The sequence below is a fragment of the Lonchura striata genome, chromosome 1, assembly GCF_046129695.1.
Source record: "Lonchura striata isolate bLonStr1 chromosome 1, bLonStr1.mat, whole genome shotgun sequence".
Lineage (NCBI taxonomy): Eukaryota > Metazoa > Chordata > Aves > Passeriformes > Estrildidae > Lonchura > Lonchura striata.
The window spans coordinates 150,623,853-150,640,182 of NC_134603.1; the positions used below are offsets into that span (position 1 = coordinate 150,623,853).

Sequence of the window (16,330 nt, forward strand, 5' to 3'; positions counted from 1 at the left end):
ACTGATGGATCAGGCGGGAAGAGAACACTTTACAAGCATCCAAATGCTATTTTTGCTCTAATGTCCTACATAGTCTGATTTAGGGGAATGGTGTATCAGAGGAATGCATTCAGGTCAGAAACCTGTCCTGTGATGCAGAACTGTAAGCATCTACCATCAGAGCAAACAAGGAGGCTCTCAGCAAGCTGGCACTCTCTCCTGGTTTGAACAGTGATACCCACCCTAAGAGGAGTGGGTGACATTTTCTGCTGTACAAAGTTTAGGTTGTTCTATTTCAAGAATCAAAAAAATCATTAAGATCTTGATGTATCCCCACAGAGGCACTCAGTGAGACAAAATACCTCTAATTCTGGCTTTAAATTACACACATGCTCTGAACTAACTGCTGCCCAGCCAGGAGATGACTTCTTTTCAGCCTGATTCTTTTTCTTCCCCTGATGTGGTGGGGATCAGGCTCTGCAGGCAGCAAACACTGCCTGCACACCACGAGCTGAGAGATGGCAGGGCCTCAGATCTGACAGCCACATTAAAAATACTTATTTCCAGTCTGGAACTGGATGTAGAGGAAAAAAGAATTTACTGTCCTGAACTCCAGGCCAGGCTGATTAACTAGCCAGCTGAACTTTATTATGAAGACATCCATAGCTGTCTTGGCATTGCTATTGACTCTACAAATTTTTAGAAACCAAAATACACTTCCAGTAATAAAAGGAACAAACTGCTCGATCACATGATAGCAACAATTAGCACAAATACCAAATAATATTTTTCACTAAACACCATTTCTGGAAATGGTCCCAGGGCATATCAACAATTGCCTTGAGTGCACCATGCTTCTCCCATTCCCCACACACATCTAAAACAAATTACACAAAACATTCTAAGTATAATTTCCTCACACCCCAGATCTAGCACAGATCTCATTTTCATCATTCCTCACACAACAGAAGGTTTTTAAACCATAGAGGACATGAGTTTTTTATGATTTTTGTCCTTTTTTTTTTAATTGGCAACAATGGCCAGCATTGGATAACACTGGTAACAGCTGCAACCATTTGTGATCATTACATTTCTTCCCAGCTACCAAACCACTACGTATGTGTGGCCCAATTAGTTTTTGAGAATAAACTGAGATTTGGAGTGATTCCTCCCAAATCCTAAAGAGTCTGGCATGAAGTGGTGACATTGGCTGATCATTCTGTTCCTTGCAGGCATCTGGAAATAGTTTATACAGCCATCAGAGCCAAAGCTGACTCTCTCATACAATGCTGGGTATAATTCTTGAAACCCGGAGAACCAAGCCAAGGAATTGCATTTTTTCTGCTTATTTTCCCCGTTTCTTAAGGGGTGCACATAGTTTTCCTCAAAATTAAACCATGGTAAATAACTGTTGTGAAGATTTAACCTTAAGTGTTGCTGAGATATTCAGATCACTCAAGGAGTTCTCTCCAAAATCAACAATTTCTCAGTTAAATTTCTGTCTAAATGAAAGCAGAGAGCTATTAAATTTTAAAAATAAGAAGGAAAAGTCTGACTAGGGGAGTAACAGCATACAACAACTAGGGGAACCAGCCCATCAGTTTCATTCAGGGAAATCACATAAACTTCACAGCTTGGCTGGGATATTGCTATAAAAATACTTCCAAGCAAAAAATCTAATGGTGTAATTAGGTCCTGCATGAACACAGGTCCTGACTCACTTCAACAGCAGCTACTGTAGCCTGTGGGGACATCACTACTAAATGGCTCCAATTATTGAGCTAAAAGGGAAACTGCTAACCTGATAAATAATCTGTGTGCACATGAAGCAGTTTATTCCAGAATATTTTCTTCCACAAAGAAGACACCAAGATAGTTGTCTTGGGTTTGGAACTATCCATTATTTTTTGGGAAGCATAAAAAGCACACATCAAGTGAATCTGAGCCTGGAAAGAGCAGATGCAGCTGTCTGGTGACTCTACCTGCATACAAACCCATAAGCAAAGGTGTCAGAGCTAAGGCGTGAATTAATCATGATTTCCTTCATGAACACACAAAATATTTCTTTCTTCACTTCTACTTTGAAGAAAAAAAGAGAGGGGAAAAACTCATCTTTTTTTCATTAGCCAACAGCCAAGACTCAAAAAGCCATCATCAGCCTCAGATGCAAATGTTCACCTTTGCAGAAAATTACCCAGCAAAAGCAATGAGTTTGGAAATTAATTACACTGTACTCTTATCACAAACCAAGAGAGTGTGAATATTTGAGGCCAAATTTCTCCCTGTCCAAATTCATCTTAAGAACCAGCAGCCATGAAAACACATTCTAAAGACTGCAAAGCTTCCTAATTCAGAACTTCAAGGTAAGAAACCTCATGGAACAGTAACTAGGATAAGGATGACCTGAAAGATAGATCAGACTGGAACTGATTTGACAAAAATCCTATTATTTTCAAGACAGCTTGTTGCAAAACTTATGGAAACAGACTATTTTTGTTGTAGTTGAGCAAATCTTTAAGGAAAAAAAGTCTCATAATAATTAACACACCGGAATTCCATATATTTAAGTTTCTCTTACCCTTCCACGCTGGATTATTTTTGGTCGTTTCTGTGCTCTATTAATAAAAACTGGCTGTGGGGCTTTGGCATTGGGCCCAGATATTTGCATCTCAGGGTAGATGTTATCTAAATACCACTTAAATGACTTGCAGTTCAATCTCTTCCTCAGTTCCACACGGTCGGTGATATTTCCATAGCTCCTCGTCCTCAGCTCAGGTCTCAAAGCAAAATACTGCTCCTGTATTTAAGAGAAACAGGTTGGGAGAAAGGGGGGAAAAATTCAGATTACCGATTCCCAATTTTTTCCTGTTTCCAGAACTCCCAAAAATTAATTTCATTTTGCTAGTGCTTTCAACCAGTAGGTTTGAAACTGGCAGTAGGAAATTGCAATGCTTGCACTCACAGGAAGTGAGATTTAATCTTGCCTAACTCTGAGCTAATCTTTCTAATTGAAGGATTTTTTAATGAAGATAATTCTTGGATACAAATTTGCTGATCTTTTTTAGATGCCAACTTGAGGAAGTTGGTACAGGCATCCTAAAATCAGTAAGTAAAAAACAGACAAGTATCATCAGCAACCTCATCTCACAAAGGTTTCTTGAAATTATTTTGATTGTTCAATGGATTGTTTTCATTGTTGTGAGATTCCAGTGTGCTTTGTCTTGCACAGTTTCCAGCCTTCCAACTTTACAAATGATCAGGGCAAAACCATTCCAGAATAGACCTATAAATGGGACTAATATAATGAAGATCAGTGGGAACACACCTCAGTCATGAGAATAATCAGAACTGTCACCTGGGCTTTCTGGGAAGCCCAGCTCTTTCCGTTCATCTGCATCATCTCCAAAAAGGCTCCCACAATGTTATTCTTCTCACATTCTATTTTATGATGATACTCAGAGTCTTACAGATTAGGTGAAGATAGATGAAGATTCCAACCCATTCTCATGTGCTGTTTGACTCCAAGACGAGACAATGGGAACAAACAGGAACTCATGAATGTATGTGGCACAAATACTATTGATAAAACTAGGAAAAAAATCCCCTTTTAGCATTTAATTCCAGATAGATTTACAGAGGCCACACAAAAGGTATGGTATTTGCATATTAGTTTGTTTACTAGGTACCATTTAGAATTCAGTTTTCAGGGCACTGAACTATGGTATTTTGCTGGATTCATCTCTAGGAGGCATCTGGAATCCACCCACTATGATGTGGTTCTGACAGTTTTCAATTATTTCCTGCACTCTGATACTCAGAAAACAGACAGCATCACCTCTGGACCAGTTACACATCTCTCCTCATCAAGATCTTTGAGTATTTGTATGTGCTTGATGTATCACTGCTATTGTAACAGCAGAGGAAGGGGAAGTGTGTACTTGGTGTACACTGGACTGCTGGCCAGCTCTGAGAAAGTCTGGAGACTGGACATCACAATCTGGCCTGCTTCAAAAAGTAGCTCTGCTATTCCAACTTCCTCTTTCTGGGCTGAAATTCAAATGTTGGTATCTTACCTTGCATGTGTTATTTATTACCACTGTATACTCTAACTAATACTTTTGCATTTTGCTTTTGACAGTTATGAAAACTTTGCTGAATCATTTCCCTTATGCCATTTCATTTAATAAATACTGATATTTACTCCTTTAAATTTTATCTTTGCACTGTGGATTGTTAGATTTCTCTGGTAAATTATACTGGCCCTAAATACTTGCATTATTCTTATAAAAAGAAAATGATTTCCAAGCTTGTCTTCTATATATTCTCTGGCAGCTATCAGAGAATCAGAACAGAAAGAGATGTAAAAGTTCTGGACACGAATCTGTGATAAGAGACTGCTAGAATCAGCAGTTGAAGTGCTTGCTGGATAAAGCAGTTCAGCTGGAAATTATAACAAAGAAACCAGTCCAAGCTTCAGAGAAAGCCATCATTACTCACAAAATAACTGTGCCCAGACATCAGTAAAAGGGAAAGTGATAGATCAGATCTACCAAAGCATTACAGAGATGAAGAATGAAGATAAAAAATTTATAACCTCTAACAGGTTCCTCAAATTGAAGATCAAGGTAAAGGATGGGGAATGAAACATAAACCTCTAAAGAATATAAAATTAATAAAATATATGTTGAATAGAAATTGTAGCGAGAACAGGATCTGAGCACACAGCAAATCCTATGGTCTCAGAGGGCAAAATGTCATTAAGTATCTCAGAGATGAGGGTCTCAGAAACACCCAATCTATGTTTAAAAGCATCAGTGTCAAGATCTGAAGACAAGGAAGGAATACACTTGCCCTTGAATCCAGAAGTTAATCCTGATTGCTCTTCCAGGGCAAAACAGACTAAGAAGCAGATTGCTAATTAAAACATAAAGCAAACAGCCAAAAAAAATCCCTGTCTCACCAACATGGAAACTACCTGAAGGCACAGTACATGGCTGCCACACAATACTGATTTGGACACAAAGCAATGCAGAGCTTACAAAAGCTCATCCATCATCTTTTACTTCACTAAAAGACATAAAACTCAATCTCCTGCAGGCAGTAAAGTAACAAGGAGGAGACTTAAGCACTCAAAAGCCAAATGACAGTTCTACAGAATTTAGGAACTCCTATCAGAACTAACATTAGGAGTTCAGAGTACAAAAGACAAACCCCATCAGACACATAACAGATCTCACTCTAACACATACCAGTCAATAATCATTCAATAACCTTATTTCATGACCTAGAACTGTCTCTTACCTTGTACTCATCCATCCACACATGTGCCAGCCTCAGTGAGTTATGAGCCATAGTGTCCTGTCCCCCAGGAGAGCCATAGGGACGCCTCTTACGGAAAATGTGTCCCACCCTGGAGCAGGGGATGATCAGAAGTCTGCCACCACACATCCAGATCTGTCCATAAAAAAACAGAATATGTTCAGATTGCTCACTCACTGTTCAGATTGACCACTCACTTCTCCCCTTCTTCAAGGGATACCTTGGGAGGGTTATACGTTTTGCAGAATTAGGTGTCAGCAATGTTGGTCTTCATGTCATGTTATCTGACAAATTAGATTTTTAGATCTCCAAGTTACAAAAGATATTTTTTCTCATATGACCACACTTCCCACAAAACACATCATGGCTTTCAAGAGACAAAAAGAAAATTTTGCTGTTTTGCTCTAAAGAGCTAGCAGAAAAGCCTGGGATATATGGGCTAGGACTCATCCTGCAGATTAAGTTACCTAAATTTATTTACTTGCATGCAAATTATCCACAATTCTGTGACAGATAACAAAGACCAGTCTTTGTCATCAAGGCAATCTGGAGAGCTTTTCAGCTAAGTATGGAAACTTACTGGACAGAGCTGTTTGCTTCTGTTAGATAGGGGAGAACTCGGAAACACTGTTCCCATTCAGATGCTACATTTAGGAGCCTTGATCTGTGGTACCAGGGATCTACATTTTATTTACACTCTACTTCCATTTATTTTTTTAATGCTTTTTTAACTTCATCTCCCAGCAAATTATCAGCACTGGCCCTTTGATGGACTAATATGTTCTCCAGGCCCAGAAAATTGTCCCACATTAGCAGTTCATAATCAAGTCACTTTTAAAACTCCTTCCAGACAAGATAAAGACTCAACTTCTTTCCAACCCTCCCCCAGAGAGACGTGGACTTCCAGAAGCTCTAAATTCTCTGAATGTGCTCCAATATTTCAAAGCTCTTTATATTGAAACTGTGTATTACAAGATAACAATAATCTCCTCATACTCCACACACTTCTACTCAGATACCTAATAATTACATTTACACTGAAAATTGAAAGATTTTATTTATTCAGTACACACTACTTTAAAGTCACTCAAATACATGAAATTTTTGAACTCTAATCTTGATTTCTCTGACAGATTCTCTAAAATTTTGGGGCTTGTGTATCTTGTTTTAGGTTTGTTTGGTTTTTTTATGCTAACTTCATCTTTTAATCCCCTTTTCATATGTGTCATGATAGCATATCATTTTCAGGCAGACTCTTGTCAAACCTGTTGATGAATGCCCTTTACAAAAATAAAGAGATAAGCACAACATTAAGCATAGTAAGTTGTTTTTCTTTCAGTGGAGTGACAGGAAGATGAGAGAAAATATAGGAAGCCAAATGCAGCTCCATTTTCAGATCTTCTGATTATGATTTTCTCATTACTTTTCCAACCAAGATGACTCCTCTTCATGACTCTCAATTTAGTTCTAGAAAACTCTGCATTTCCAGGTCTTCAAAAAGGAAGCTGAACTGTCTAATGAAATATACTAAGCTTACATCTTAGCAATATTGCTGTGAGCCACATATCTCTAGTCAACTTGTAAAATTCATTAGCTATTGCTATAAACTAATTTCAAAAACTTGCATAATTCTTTTCCTATGCATCTTTACAGCCATTATGAAAAGCTCCACCACCAAACCAAGAAAAAGCCAGAAACATTCAACTACAGAGCTGTAAATTCTCTGCTTACCCGAAAAGATATTTCCAGGTTTTCTCCTCCCCAGATGTCCATGCCGCTGTCGTACTGCCCAAGCTCATTGAAGTACTCACGATCCATGGCAAACAGCCCTCCAGCCATGGTGGGTGACCTAGAAAGGTACATGGAAGGAGGTTCATTTTCTTTTAGAGAAAAAAACCCCACACAGTAATTTTTGCTGAATCTATTGGTCTCAAAATCCAAATTGATAAACCAACATAACACGATTTAAATTCTTCAGTCACTTAGACACGAGTTCTAGTCTCAAAACATTTGCATAAACAGATCTGTAAGTGATATTTGTGATCTTCCATTGCTCCAATATCTATAAATCATATTTCTTTACCTGGTAAACTTGAAGAAAAGGGATAGAACAGAGAAAGAGGAACACCAAATGCCAGAGGCACCTTTGTTTCATTATTGACTCAATTATCAGTTTACTAGCAAGCTATTTACACTCTGTGTATTTATACAGATGATCCCTCTGGCATTTCCCAGTTTTTCACCTTGCCTGTATGTTACTAGAATGTGTTCTATTGTGTAAAAATCTGCATATGATCCACACTGTTCAGTCTCTAGATTGAATTCCTACTGTGTCACAACACTGGAATATGTGGATGACCTACAAAAGTATAACAGAGTAAAAACACCACAAAGAACATGATATGATAGTTGGAATTCCAATGGGCTGGAAAAAGGCTTTTTCCCATCCTTACAAATAACCTCCTGTGATGAAACCAAGCCTAGGCCAAGCTTTCATTGCTTGTTCTCACACAAATTTCTACTACAGTTTCTGTCACCTTAAAAACTGGCTTGAAAGGTAACTCTCAATTTTCCCATTCTGACACCAAAATACTTCATTGTGGAAAGTCTCTAAAATGCAATACTTTCTGTTGGATGGAAAGCCTTTTTCAAGGTTAAATAGCAATCTAGGCTCCTTATTCAAAGTAGTCAGAGATCTTTAGGTAGGAAAAATAACTTTCATACTCAGAAAAGGTAATCTTTTGAGATTATTACACTCACTTTAATTATAAAGGTCTCTGTCTTTTTAGCATAGGACTTTTTCATAAAAGTGAGATGAAGGAATGCAACAACAGTGTTGAATGCATCTAACCTTCAGCCACTGATCAAATTAAATGTGAGAACAGCTCTTAATAAGGATTTTAACACTTGATGCTGATTCCCCACTCAGATTTTTTCAGTCTGTCCTTTCCTTCCAGGTTCAGAAACTGCCACAATGACACTTTCCAAACAAGCCAAACTGTTAAGTAACTTAATAATTTTCCTGGCTTCTCAGACAAAATCTTGGGATGGGGAGACATGGGAAGGCCAACTGCAGAGCTGTCAGATGACAGCAGAGAACCTGTGCTGGAACTGTTTATGGCAGCAGAAACGCTCTTCATTTACAGTCCAAGAAAAGGGAATGAGAGAGAAATGAAAATACACCCAATTTCTGATTCATTTGGAAAGTCTTATCCACGAAGTTATTTTGTAAAATGGAAAGCTCCTCCACCTGATAAACCTGAATTCTGTACTGAGATTGATACTTGCAACTAGAAAGTATTACCAAGAGTTACTAGAAAATTTACTGAGAATTTTGTTTCAAAACAATTCTCAAAAGACCTCAAATACAAATTCCTATTACCACAAACAGATTTTCCCAATCTAGTAATTCTTCAGCACTTCATCACAGAAATTATATAGTTTGTATTAGTGGGAATGCGGGCTAATACTAATGCGTATTAATAGGAATACTGTCCTATAACAAAGACAGTATTATCATTAAGCCAAGCACATCAACAGACTGGAAAGAACATCAATGCATAGCTCTAAAGTGAAATTATTGGACAAATATAGTAAAAACTACCATAAGCTCCCTCAGAATTTTGTCTTCAGCAAAAGCTGCTGTTTGTATAAGCATTTTCTAGAAGTGTGCTTTCTTGACCTAATAAAATAGATATATCTAAATCACAGTTAAATAATAGAAATTAAAGTGAAATAGTTGTGGTTACCACTCCCTATATCTAAGTGAAATAAGCAAGGCAGATATTTGGCAGGTTAGGCACCTGCTCCTAAACCTGCACAACCAGAGAACATGCTCTACTGCTTAGGAAGTGCTCCTGATCATCCCTGTGTTACACAGAGCTTCTCACCACAGAGGAGCAGCCTTACTTGATTGGAGCAGTGGCTCCCTCGGGTCCTTCCAGTTCTGCCAAGGGAACGAGATCCCATTTGAAGTGCAGGCCCCAGTTAAAGCCCCCCCGCACGACGGGGGAGGAGCTGTAGGTGAGGGTGTCAGCGCTGATGATGTCGATGACGGGGCACACCACGGTCCTGGGGTCCTCCCTGATGGGAGCCAGCAGGGGCTGCAACCACATCTCATTCACCTCACAGTGACTGTCCAGGAACACCAGCACCTTCCCTGCAGGGCACACAACACAAAGATCCACGGTGCCATGAAACACAAGCATGCAATTCAATGCAAACACACCTGCATTAGAAAAAGCAATACTTGGCAATTTACATGGAGATTACCTGCCCCAGTCAGCAAGAATAGTTTGCTCTATGACATACCCAACTTTTTTTAGTTGGTCTAAAAAAGCACCAGCATCTTTGTGACACAACATAAAATTTATGTAGCACTAGAATAATGTGGAAGAGATGGGAAACAGCTTTAAAGAAAACAACTTTGGAGCATGCAAATATAACAAGTCACCCCACATTTGACTGGGCATGGGGATGGAACTCCTGCAGTTCAGAAGAGCAATAAAATTATTAAAATTGCACTAACTGAAATGAATTTTAGCACAGCTTGGAAAATGCAAACACAGTCTTATCTCTGGATTGTACCATTACAATACTAATGAGTAAACACCAATTAAGAGACTTATCTGCCACTCAAAATTATTTAAGAAAGTAGCACACACTTTCTCAGATGCCAGAGAATTTCACTGAAAGCACATTCTCTGCTGTTTATAAAGCGCCAAATATTGGTTTTCCCAATTAACACTCACTTCAACAGAAGAGCTTATACAAAAAACATTATTAGATTTGAGCATTAAAAACCAGATTAGTGTACCTTAAAATGGAACAGATTTCATTTTAGAGAAAAGTTTGCACATAAGCTTGCAAAAAATGTTCTGCAACTACAGTATCTTGACTACATGGAGATGCTGCTGAAACAACATTCTTTCAGGGCAAGAATAGGAAAAACTCTACATTGTCTCACAAACACTGCAGTCATTGTTTGAGATATAGTGCAGGGGAAGATTTGGGATGATGATAACTTGTGTTCTTAACTTTCAATAAAATGAGGTAGTTTTTTAGGGAACAATACCGGCTTTGTTTCACAAATTCACTTACCTACTCTAAAAAAGTACCTCATTTTATTGAAAGCAAATGTCTGCAGGAAAAAAAAGGAAAATAATCAACAGCTCAAAGTGTCTCAAGGTTTAAAAACCACTCAAATTTGGATCTAAATTTCAGTTATCATTTGAGATAATGCAGGAGAAGAAAGATCTGGGATAATACTAAGAACGGCATGACATGGAGACCCCCTTCAGGGAGCTAAAGTAACCACAGGGCAAACATCAAAAATCTGAAAAGGTGCACTACAAAAAGATAAGTCACTCAATCAACTAATTGTCAAAGGAAGGAAGGAAAAGAGAAAAAGCAATGGTACCTGTGGCATGAGAGGCTCCAATCATCCTTCCTCTGATCAAGCCTTCCCTCTTCTCATTTCTTACTAATTTTGTGGTTCTGGGAAGCTGAGTTTTAACATATTCACTCAAGTCTTTTTTCAAGTCAGCTGCAAAAGGGAAAACAAGTTCAACAACAGGACAGAAGTTCTGAAAGCTCTGTTTAAAATCTCAAGATATTTAACTCAAAAATGGTCAAAATCTTGATCAAAACATTACCCTGACACAGCAGAGCTTCAAAGCAAGAGTGTCATAAGGACAGTACTGCCACATCCTGCACTTCCCCTGCAATGCCTTTAGTACACTACTCAAGTTAACTGGAACTACTAAACTAAAAAAAAATTGCTGTTCAAAGAAACAAATTTCCAAATTCTTCTCATGGTGACTGGCATTTGCAACACATGTAACAATAAACATTTCACACAGGCAAATTATTTAAATTACTACATTCCATACATGAAAACAAATGCTGACACCCTTCAGAAGAAACAGGAAGACACCTTATATTATCTGTGCCTGCTTAACTGACAGAACAACAGATACCAACAAATATTCACAGCTGGTTGCTTTTCTAAAACCCAAAAGGATCAAAGATTCTGCTGGCAAGCCTATGCTTTTGAAGGAGTGCAGACTGGAGTCTATGGGCACTACTGTAACTTAGCTATCATCAATGGCAATTTTAAGAGTAACAATACTTCTTTCACCCAAGGTCAATGGTTTCTAACATTGAAACAGAACTACTGAAGACAAGATGTACACATAAAGACTGAAGTAATGGAAAAGCATAAGTTAATAAGCTTATGGAGAAATGAAGAGGAATATAAAATGAGGAAAAAAAAAGCAAAAACCCAACTGAGACTTCATAGAGAACCTTAGTATAGAGAGGCAGATAGGCTTTCAGAGGATATGCCAAAATAAACATTATTTTGATGGATGTCAGCTCAAACATTAAAGTTGCTGTTAACAAGATTAAATGCCAAGGGAATATATGTGCAAGTCAGAGCTGTAACCTTAAGGAGGAATAAGAACTTTCAGGCAGGAGATTCCCAGATGCCATTCCCAATGTTAAGATCTCAGTCTTTGCACTGCAAGGAAACATGGTGGATCAGAAGTAGAGAAGGTAACACACAGCAAGTATGATGCTAGAGAATACTCCAGGACTAAGGAAACTCTCTGGGGAGATACAGACAGAATTCACTTGGGTCACAGGAATTCCTTCCCTTGGTCTGGAATAATGACATAGGTCAGAGACAATAGGGAAAATGTTTTCAGAGAAAATTTCCTAGAAAATTGATTAAATAACCTAAAAAAAAGTGCTACCCAAATGTGATACCCAAACAAGCACAGCAGATTTCCAAACCTAAAAAAAAAATCCTGTTTGAATCATTCTTCACTCCACTAATTATAGCAAGAGAAGAACAGTGTACACCTGCAGAAACAATGGGACAGCACAAAGCAGAAAAGCTTAGTTATCAAATTCAACTTTTACAGCAGATAAGGCAAATAAGCAAGGAAGGAGTTTCACATCTGCAAACTTCTGAAAAGAATAGGGAAAAAAAAGAAAGGAAAAGATGTCACACCAAGAGCTAAACCAGGTCCACAACATTGGCTTGAGCAGGAATGGAAGGGTCAGTAGAGTTTTGACCCACAAAAAATGGCATTCTGCTGGCAACTGTGCTCATATCCCAGATCATTCTTAACAGGCACGTTTGTCTCGGACACTTTTGGGATTTTTGCTGTTGATGGGTTTTTGTGTGTCACCTTCATGTCCACTGGGAAAGCTGACTACTTCTCATACAACACAAAAAATTGCTTCAATCTAGCCTGAGAAATTTTCCTTCAAAGAGAGAATTGATCCCTTTTAGCCAGTCTTCAAAAATTACTTTAGGCATTACCTTCTTCCATATCTAGGCAACAAAGGCAAAATGGGCCCTAGGATGGGAGTCTGGAGTATTATTATTTTAAACTGTTCCAAAGTACTGAGTTGCAGACAATTGGCTCCTTTTCTGTTCCTCAATCTCTCCTACACAGAAGAATGGTTCCAGTGACAGCCTTCAAAACTCATCCTCAGGCTTTTTCACAACAGCTTAAGGCTAAATCAGGAAGAAAGAGGTTATACCAGAAAAAGAAATCCTGCCTTTCAGGGAATGGAAAAAAAAATACAACAGTGAGCTCAGCTAGCCACGGCAGTGCCTGCTTGGCTAGTAAAACTGTTGATAATTGAGTCTAAGAAGCTTTTTGAGGCAAAATCAGGTGGAAAGGCCCAAGGTTTGCACAACGGCACTGATGTGTACCACAGTTCTCATATCTGCAGGTGAAGAGCTAGAGAAAATTTCACCTAGAACACTGCTTCAGAAAGCTGGCATTGGAAGGAATATTAATCTTTAGATCAAGAAATCTGCCTGAGCTCATGATATCCATTACACAGCCAAAGTTTTTATCCATTTCCTCAGTTCCCAAACCATCCCCAGTCCCCACCTTTCTTCTGCTGTAAGAATCCATCAATTAAAATTAAGCAGCAGCAGAAACACACGATCATTAGCATCAAGAGCAGTAATTCTGCATAAACAATACCTCCTCCTGCCTTTAGCCTCAGAACAAGTTCATCTGAAGCCAGAATGACAAAAATAGCTACTTGAATGTTTTGAACTTGATTTGGTTCAAATCCACTAATTGCTTCAATTTAACAACAGACCAGAAGAGTGATGGTATTACTGCCTCAACACAGGCATCAATCAAATGCACCCTCACATTCAGAAGACTGAGTTTTGAAGTAAGGCAAGCTCTGAATACAAAACAAATTAGACAAGACACTTTATAGCAAGGCATATATTCCCAAAACACAAAAAAACAAAACAAGCTTTTAATTACTACACATTCTTATCAGCAAGACTGTTCCATCTTTGTTCTCTCTTGTATCTCAACATTTGAGATGACCTCAGAGAAAGCAACTTGACAAGAGAATGGCATTCTACACCAGACATATCTAATCAGTCTCTTAAGAGCAAGTGAGACCTTAAATGAGAAACCAAACAATGAGACCAAGGGAGCTATAATTATATATACAATTATATATATATATATTGTATTCAATAAAAATACAGTCTAAAAAGGATTTTTAAAATGCAAAAAGCTGTGGACTTGAACAGAGGTGAGCAGGGAACCTGCAAAGTCATGCTGGCAAGAACTGCTATGTTAGCACATTCCTCAAAAGGCATTTGGCTTCTGAAGGGCCAACATGAAAGGCTTTTTGAGAGCAATGCTTGAATTGCGTGTCTGTCTTTGCCTTGTCTGTCAATCGACAGAAAAAGCAGCAATCCTTCAACAGGAGCAGAGCAACTCTGCAGAATGTACTCCTCCAAGGCCCTCCATGCCTGCTGGAGCAGAGGCTGTTCCCAGAGCCAGGAGAGCCGCTCCCAGCGTGGCCACAAGAGGCTGTTGGAGAGCCACGCTGAGCCCCGGCCGCAGCTGCTGCCACTCCGAAATGCTGAGCAAATAAGTACAAAACACAGCACTGTTTCCATCGTGCCACAGCAACCATTGCCACTGCAGCCAGGAGCGCCTCCAGCCCCTTTCAGATGCATTCACAGCGAGTAGTGGCCTCTGTCATCTGCTCTGAGCACCTCAGCAGCCCAAGGGAGGAATTGCTAAGAAAACTCAAACTATAAACAACTGCTTCATGTCCCTCACTCATCAGTGTGTGCAAGAGGTGAGATAAGAGTGGAGCACTGCCCACATGAAGGCAGGGGAAAACTGGGGTTGTTCAGCCTGGAGAACAGAAGATTGTGTAGAAACCTCATTATTGCAACCTTCCTGTATCTGAATGAACCCTACAGGGAAGCTGGAGAGGGACTCACCAGGAACTGTAGTGACAGGATATGGAGTAATGAGTAGAAATTGAAAAAGAGGGAAAATTAATGTTAGATATTTAGCAGAAATTCTTTCCTGTGAGGGTTGTGAGACACTGAAACAGATTGTCCAGGGAAGCTGTGGATGCCCCATCCCTGGAAGCATTCAAAGTCAGGCTGAATAGGACCTTGAGCAACCTGTTCTAGTGGGAAGTGTCCCTGCCCATGGCAGCGAAGTTGGGACTACATGATCTTTAAGGTCCCTTGCAGCCCCCTAACATTCTTTGATAGAATGATTATTAGCTTCAAAACCTGATTTTGAATGTTAAAGCCTGTATTATACAAAGCTCAGTAAAACGGCACGAGTGGCAAAAAGGATATCACCTTGGGCATCGCTGGACACTACCCATCTCTACTGGCTGGCACTCTGGTGACGGGCTGCAGTACAAACTGGTATTACACCATGACTTCCACAATTAATTTTATCCAGTCAATAAAGGCCAGGATGGCCCAGTAGTGTAATATTCCTAAAGAGTCTCTCACCCAATTCGCTGTTGTCATCCACCAGAATGATTTCGTGCAGGAGGTGGGCGGGGGTGCGGTCCAGGACGCTGTGCACCGTGCGGAGCAGGGCAGAGAGCGCCTCGTTGTAGAAACAAATCACAACACTGGCAGAGGGCAGATCAGCAGGGTAGGACTTCTCTCTGCATCTGCAAACAGGCACAGAGTCTTTGTCACTGTTTACAGAGGGGTTTCCACAGAGCTGGGTCACTGCTGAAGCTTCCCAAATAACAAGCATTAAATGCGTAGGAGGAGCCCCTAACGTGAACATAATGAGCCCAGACATGTAACAGCTACAGGAGGGCTCAGCATAGTAAGTTACTTTCCACATAACACACACTCATAGTTAACACTGCTGCTTGTTAGGAAACAGGATATCATGCACTGAGGTGGGAATAAGAACCAGAGATCCTCAAGAGACAACAGAAGATAGTGAGGGCTTGTTTCAGCTGTAAAAACAGTCTAGTACACATCAGGTAGCTCAGACAGTTCAAATATGACATGGGGCCCACAAAAATACCACAGCTTTATTAGCCAGCTGCTGGAGACAGAGTTGGATATCCCAGAAAACCTCCACTGGTGCTAAATACCTATTTACACAACCAGCACTGGGATTCAGAGGGTAGATTAAGACACTGAAGTCTAGTCACTGCTGTCAGTGAAGTCTAAATAGTGTTCAGCTCACCCTAAGGCTGTCAAGTGTGTTTTGTCAGCTGAAGAGCTCTGCATGCTTCATTAACTCCACTGACTGGATCTCTGCTAATTATAATAAAAGCAGAGACAACTGACTAACAAGCAGTTATCTAAGCATCTTCATCTGCAAGATGAATCCCACTCAAAGAAAAGATCATTCTTTCTTCTTCTTTTCAAAACTTGTCCTTACTTCTAATAGGGCCAAGTATCACAGATTAATGCCATATGAAGGTGGCAGACATGGGGGGATCCAATCAAAATAAGAAATTATAAATTAAAACACAGAAATATACAAGAAAAACTTTCATTTACTTAGAATGAGCTCAATTCTCAATCAGCAAGTACAATTCATTACATTCACTCACACCAGAGAAACCACTAGAAAAATTTATGCAAGTTTATTTATTTTTCAGTGTTGGGAGTTCTTATTCTTGTTACAGAGCTAAGTTGTTCCTCCCCTATATGCACCAAGTAGATTATAGAAAAATATCTATT

General features: G+C 39.4%; 1 protein-coding gene across 1 annotated transcript in view; it reads right to left on the reverse strand.

Moving 5' to 3' along the window:
* Positions 1-16,330, reverse strand: part of GALNT11 (polypeptide N-acetylgalactosaminyltransferase 11) — a 46,665-nt gene that overhangs the window by 10,120 nt on the left and 20,215 nt on the right. The window contains exons 4-9 of the mRNA XM_077789393.1: positions 15,125-15,291; positions 10,718-10,843; positions 9,208-9,457; positions 7,030-7,147; positions 5,281-5,433; positions 2,558-2,776 (exon numbers count right to left, since the gene is read on the reverse strand). Of these exons, the coding sequence (XP_077645519.1) occupies positions 2,558-2,776; positions 5,281-5,433; positions 7,030-7,147; positions 9,208-9,457; positions 10,718-10,843; positions 15,125-15,291 (1,033 nt within the window). The remainder of the gene's footprint in view (positions 1-2,557; positions 2,777-5,280; positions 5,434-7,029; positions 7,148-9,207; positions 9,458-10,717; positions 10,844-15,124; positions 15,292-16,330) is intronic.